Source organism: Oryza glaberrima, chromosome 2 (assembly GCF_000147395.1).
Source record: "Oryza glaberrima chromosome 2, OglaRS2, whole genome shotgun sequence".
Classification (NCBI taxonomy): Eukaryota; Viridiplantae; Streptophyta; class Magnoliopsida; order Poales; family Poaceae; genus Oryza; species Oryza glaberrima.
The window spans coordinates 6,673,070-6,680,069 of NC_068327.1; the positions used below are offsets into that span (position 1 = coordinate 6,673,070).

Here is a 7,000-nt window from a genome sequence, read left to right on the forward strand (position 1 = left end):
TGGTCTCTGATGTTTCCTGATTGATTTTGTTTGTTTTGTTGGAGAGTGGAGACAAACATCAGCTGTATCTTAGAACTTGAATTATATATATATGACCTTATGGGGGCCATCTGATCTCCGATGTCTCCCTGGTCCTGAATCCTGATTGATTGGGGAGTGGATAGACAAGCATCACACTGATAGAACAAGAATTATATATGTATGACCTTGTGGGGTACCATAAGATCCATCTGGTATTCTGGTCTGAGATTTTTCTGCCCATGTCCTTGTTTATCTGGCTGGGGGAAGTGGAGTAGGGGTTGGGGTTAGGATGGTGATGATTGCTACATCCAATATAGTCCCTATGGACCATGCCCACATGACAAGTTAAGCCTCTCGACCGTTGGGATCGAGTGGCGCGGATTGACCTGATTGGACAACTAGGGTTAAGTCCTCACTTAACAATGGTTTCTGCAAATAGATTTGTGGGGTTTCATTTATGGTTTTTGATAGATTTTGTGAGGTTTAGTTAGAGCTGTTTACCCTCCCAACTTCAGGAATTGAATGGCCAGAGATTGATCCAACTGGACTACTAGGGGTGAGGTCCTCAGTCTCCGCAGATAGATCTGTCGGATTTTGTTTTAGGTTTTTCAATATATTTGTAATGTTTTATTTATGGTTTTTCTAGGCTATGGTACAAAAGATGTTGTGCTTTGGTTGGCTTGGTATGTCTTCACTGTTTTGTTTGATGTTGCCAATTTTTGCTGAAGCTATCTATCATCAATGATGGATGTTTACTACGTACTGTATTATTACCGACACTGTAACATACTGACATTTGTAGATGTATTCATCATTAGCTTATTCATTGAGTTCTGGTTTAGGAATATCACAAAAAACTGTGCATTTTATTATCTCCTGTCTAACATGGTGCTTGCCATTCAACTTTAATATAATTGCACTTAGTTGTTTTGAAAGCTTAGAAAAACTAGTCTAAAATGTTTTCTTGAATTGCAAAGGAAAAATGGGGTGCATATCCATTTTAAAAGAGCATAATGACCACTTTATATTGATGTCTTTGTCAAGATTTCACAAAATCAGATAATCCTATTGTTCTGTAGTTGTGCCAATATTTTAAAACATATATTGAAATTTACAAACAGAAACAATGCATTCTAAAGCTTTGGCTTGCTTGCATGCGGGGCACAGCTTTTACTTGTTTACCATTAACGGTGGATGCTAGTGTTACGGTGTTACCTAGACATGGACATGTATCCGAATCCGACTCGGATTTAGTTGTCCGACTTGGCTGGAGCAAGTGGAGTGGGGGTGGGGTTAGGATACTGGTGATTGCTACAGTCCTAATATACTCCCTATGGACCATGCTAACATGACAAATATAACCTCTCGACTGTTGGGATCAAATGGCGTGAATTGACCAAATTGGATGATTAGGGTTTAAGTCCTCATGTGAGGATGGTCTCCACAAATAGATTTGTGGGGTTTTGTTTATGGTCTTTTAATAAATTTTGGGAGGACTTGTTTAAGGCTATTTGCCCACCCTTTCAAATTGAACAGCGCAGATTAACCCGACTGGGCTATTATTAGTGAGAATGTGAGATCCTCACATCACAACAGTCTCCGCAGATAGATCTGTGAGATTTTGTAGATATTTTTATTATAGATTTGTATGGTTTTATTTAAGCTTTTTCGGGCTATGGTACCAAAGATGTACCTTGGATGGTTTGGCATGTTAACTGTTTTGTTTGAGGTTGCCAATTTTTGTTGAAGCTAGCCTATCATCAATGAGGGATACTACCTACTGTATTACTGAGGCTGTGACATTTCTAGATATTCATCATTGAGTTATTCAGTGACAACTTAGAGAAACTACTATAAAATTTATTTCTTGTATAAATTTTAAATGCTCGCTTTTTATTGATTTCTTTTGTAAAGATTTTGCAGAATCAGTTAGTCCTATTTTTCTGTAATTGATCCAATAGAGTGAAATTTGCAATCAACACAATGTTTGCCACATAAATTCAGTACTACGGTTGCAAGCTATATCATTGCATCTAATATGCATTTAAAAGCTTGGGCTCTGTTGCATGCAGGAGCGCAGCTTTTACTCATATACCATTAATGGTGGATGCTAGTGCTACCTAGACATGGACATGTACGGTATCCGACTCGGATTTAGTTGTCCGATTTGCACCCCCAAAAAATGTGAAATACATTTTGAATTAGACACAATTGACAGAATCAAACACAGATGCACACTTAGAGAAAAATAACCCTTTACGGTAGTACATTTGTTTTTTTCTTTTTAAGTGTGTGGTATTGATTTCCCCCTTTCTTTTGTCATCAGGTGCTTACATAGGTGATATAAACAGAAAAGTGTACATGGCACAACAAGAGCACAACATGGTCACAAAAGGCACTGAAAGACTGGTTGCTGGCGCACAACTATTTGGCCATTCTACAAGGCAACCATTCTACATGATTCAACCTTCGGAAGAAGTTGTTCAGAAGGAGAAATTCTATCATCACTGCCTACTGATCACATCTGATGTCAGTAACCTGGACCTGAGAAAAGTGAAAGTTGAAGTAAGCAAGTTTTGGAAGCTGACTGACTGGGAGATAAGGACAGAAGGCAGACATAATTTCCTAGTGTCCTTGAACTCAGAGGATGACCTAGTAAGCTGTTTAAAGACTCCAAGAATAGAAACATCAATAGATGATAAGGAGGTGAACTTTACTGTAGCAAGATGGAAGGAAGATGATGATGAAAACATTGAATTGATTAGAGAATGGATTTTAGTTTATGGGGTCCCAAGGATATACAGAAACTGGAAGGAGCTATATCAAATTGCATCAGCAGTCGGGGTATTGATTGATGTGGATGAGGAAAGTTTGGAAGGTGACCATAAGGAGCCTATTAAGTTAAAGGTTGCATTGAGAGGTGTCGATGCTGCTCCTTTCTCATGTCACTTTGTGTTCGGGTGGTATTCAAGATGTGTTACATTCACAATAGAAGATAAAGCACAAACCACAGAGTGTGAAAGGGAGGTCTTGGAAGATTGCAATGGTGAAGATCATCTTGATGAATTTGGTAAGGAATACAACAACAAGACAGACAAACTTATTGAAATGCCTCCAGAAATACTGAATAAAGGGATGAATTTGGAGAGCAGTAGTCATGACACTAGTATTGTTGTTTCAACTCACAACCATACATCGGATGTCAAAGGCTGCTCAGACAAGGAATTAGAGGCAATAGAATCAGCTGTATTAGTGGAAGAGCCTAGCTCCATTGAGGATAACAACATAAGTGCTCCAGCACCCACTACAACCATCATCTCTGAAAAGACAGCAGAAGACAGTCCCTGGGCTGAAAGGGAGCAGTCCATAAGTGGAAGTTCAACTAGCATGATTGGAGACACGCTCTTCAAAGGCGAGTCAAAGTTTACACAAATCATGCATGGTATATTAAATATGTTTGAGATAATAGGATAATCCATTTCTAGTTTCTCCAAGAAAACATTAATAGGCCTCATTTTTCTTATAGTTGACATCATCTTCTTTATGCTTCACCAGCAGCCACTGTGATCCACTCCAAGAAAACAACTGAAGACATACCAAAAGCTGAAGGGGGGCAATCCACAAGTGGAAATTCAACAAGCATAATTGGAGAAGAACCCTTCAGAGGTCAGTGAGAATTCTGTATTCGTAAAGTTTGTATTTTTTTTCTCAAATACAGAGAGATTTGAGCATCATTATATTAGGAAGAAGAAAGAGGGGGTAGAACCCCGAGTACAAAACCAAACACGCACACACTGAGATCTGCATAAAGTTTCTTTTGTTATAAGGATTTTCTTTATAAGGATAATACTTCTAAGTAAAAAGGAAAAACTAACTGATTCTCGATTCTTTGAAAAATGTAGTTTTAGCATGTATGTAGGTGAATGTGTCAGCTACACTAATTTTAGCATATATGTAGGTGAATGTGTCAGCTACACTAGGATAAATAGTTACCCTTTTGTTGATTGGCATTATGTTCATAACAATTCCCTTGAAGGTATACAAAAACCACCTGTCAAGATTGTGTATGCAAGAAGAAATAAAAGATCCATGGAGAAGCAGGATTACAAAAGCTTCCTAGAAAAACAACATCAGAAGGAAATGGAAGCAGCTATAGTGGGCCAAAGGCAGAAGTCGGATGATGAGTCTGGAGGAGATGGAAACAATAAAGACAGCAATTCGATTGCTCCATCTGCCATTGCGATCAACTCTAAGAAGAAGCAAACAACAAAAGACATTGTGACAACTCAAGGAGCACAATCTATCAGTGAGAGTTCAATTGGAGAAACTCAGACAAAAGGTGAGCGAGTATCCTGTTTATGCAAAGTTTGTTGTCGCGTATTCCTTATACCTGTCCTAAACAAATTGCTCTATTAGAACTTAAAAGGAAAATGCAGAAACAACATTTTATTAGAAATTTCTGATAGAACAGGGTAAACCATATCGAATTATAAAGTGTAGGATTAGAAGTATCTTGTTATTACTTAGTTGTGTTGAACTGTCCCTGATCGTGTTGGCATGGCTGGAACAGGAACCGGAGGAGCTCGGTTTAATGCAAATCAACACGTTTCTAAAATGAGCAAACAGTATGTGATCTAACATTTTCCTTTTTATATTATTGGATTTTGTATTTATATTTTTTCATCATATATGAATATTCAATTATGTCCAACATGGGAATGGCATGATATGGACTAACTCGAAATTCCAGGGAACACAATGAAATCTTTAAGAGTTTCAATGAGATGGGTCTCCAAGAAAGCCTACTGAAGGGAATATATGCATATGGTAATTCTTATTTATCTGCTTTGTGTGTGTGTGTGTGTGTGTGTGTGTGTGTGAATTGCTGAGACAGTGTACCCCTTGCCTCTAATCTTTTTCTTTCAATGACTTGGCCTGACGCCAAGTGTTGACAAAAATGATGCTCCGTGTGATTTCCATGGTGTCGAAAAGACCACACAATTTGTCCAGCTTACAGTCTTCCTTCTCAACGTGTGATTTCCATGTGTGTGTGTGTCTCAGCAGTTCTATGTTAACGTTGAGAAGGAAGACTGTAAGCTGGACAAATTGTGTGGTCTTTTCGACACCATGGAAATCACACGGAGCATCATTTTTGTCAACACTCGGCATCAGGCCAAGTCATTGACAGAAAAGATTTAGAGGCAAGGGATACACTGTCTCAGCAATTCATGGAGGCACACACACATTCTAGGCAGCAATTTTTATTTGGCAGAGCTTTTACAAGAAACCCCCATTGTTCTTATCCCTTGATGTTATGTTTACAGATCTGGATAAGCCTTCTGCAGTCCATCAAAGAGGAATTGTCCCTCTATGCAATGGTCTGGACATTATCCAGCAGTCACTGTTTGGAACAACTGTGACCTTGTGCTGTGGTATTCTGCAACGACTAGATTATGCATCTACAGAATGCCAGGCTTTGGTTCTTGTACCAACACGAGACTTAGCACATGAGACTAAAAATGTTATTGGAGTACTTGGTCAATTCCTAAGTGCTAAAGCTCATGCTTTTTGTGGAGGGACTAGTGCCCATGAGGACCAGCAAATTCTGTCTACTGGAGTTCAGGTTGCTGTTGGCACCCCTTATCACGTTCTTGGCATGCTGCAAGGTAGAGCACTCTGTCCAGATCACATTAGAATGTTTGTCTTGGATGAAGCGGATGAAGTACTGAGAGGTTTCAAGGACCAGGTTAGTTCTACACTCATTTGTAGCAATAACAAAGAATTACTGCACTGAGCAACCTAGTTACAAAGCATGCACTATTTGGGACTCCATTTCCACATGTAATTCTTACTAATGGTCATCTATCATCTTTGCAGATCCATGGTATTATCCAGTTTCTTCCAAACAAAACCCAGTTTGGGTTCTTCTCTGCTAGTATGTCCCATGAAGCTCTTGACATGTGCCGCAAGTACATGAATAAGCCTGTGGAAATCATTGTGCCAAGAGATGAAGAACTTGAGGGTATCAATGTCAAGCAGTTCTATGTTAACGTTGAGAAGGAAGACTGTAAGCTGGACAAATTGTGTGGTCTTTTCAACACAATGGAAATCACACGGAGCATCATTTTTGTCAACACTCGGCATCAGGCCAAGTCATTGACAGAAAAGATTAGAGGCAAGGGGTACACTGTCTCAGCAATTCATGGAGGCATACACCAAAGAGCCAGAGACAAAGCTGTTCAGGAGTTCCAGTCTGGATCATCCCGTATCCTCATCACCACTGATCTCCGTGGCATCGATGTTCTGCGTGCCCCTGCTGCCATCTTCTACGATCTGCCGACGCAACCAGTCTGCTACCTCCGTCATGTTCAAAGAAGTGGGCAGCATGGACGGAAGGGTGTGGCCATCAGCTTCATAACTAACACTGATGAGCGTGTGTTCTCTACCATCCAGAAGTTCTGCAACATCCAAATAGAGGAGCTACCCTCCAACGTTGCCGATCTCCTTCGAGAAGAGTTTACCCAATAGTCTTATCTCTATAGTCTGTATATGTTCCTAGTTGTGTTGATCAATTAGACTTGCAATTTTGCCTAGGGACACTTTTCATGAATAGAAATCTTGGTTGGAATTGTATGGAATTTGAACTTCGATTTACCAGCTGTTTATCATCGCTCTATCATATATTGGCTGGACGTGCGAATTCAGTTGTTGCTCGAAATGTTTATATGTATTTATTCATTATTCTTAATGTTTTGATTTCTTCACTATGACCATACTATGTATGATGGCAGAACATGTGGTAAAGACACAAATGTGCAAATGTGTTTGCTGAACAGCAAAATGTGGTGCACACATATGACATGTCAAACAATTTTGGTCTTCTTTTTAACACTAAATATTTGTGGGCTTGGCTAGATTTCTACCGGATCGGCCCAAGGAAACGGCCGACCAAACCAAAACTCATTAAGATTGAGGATAT

General features: G+C 39.4%; 1 protein-coding gene across 1 annotated transcript; it reads left to right on the forward strand.

Moving 5' to 3' along the window:
* Positions 1-2,336: 2,336 nt before the first annotated feature.
* LOC127763253 (ATP-dependent RNA helicase DRS1-like) lies at positions 2,337-7,000 on the forward strand. The gene is made up of 7 exons (XM_052287903.1): positions 2,337-3,433; positions 3,580-3,687; positions 4,058-4,360; positions 4,592-4,646; positions 4,772-4,848; positions 5,346-5,767; positions 5,899-7,000. Exons 1-7 carry the CDS (start codon positions 2,383-2,385, stop codon positions 6,547-6,549), a joined length of 2,667 nt encoding a protein of 888 aa, XP_052143863.1. The 5' UTR covers positions 2,337-2,382; the 3' UTR covers positions 6,550-7,000.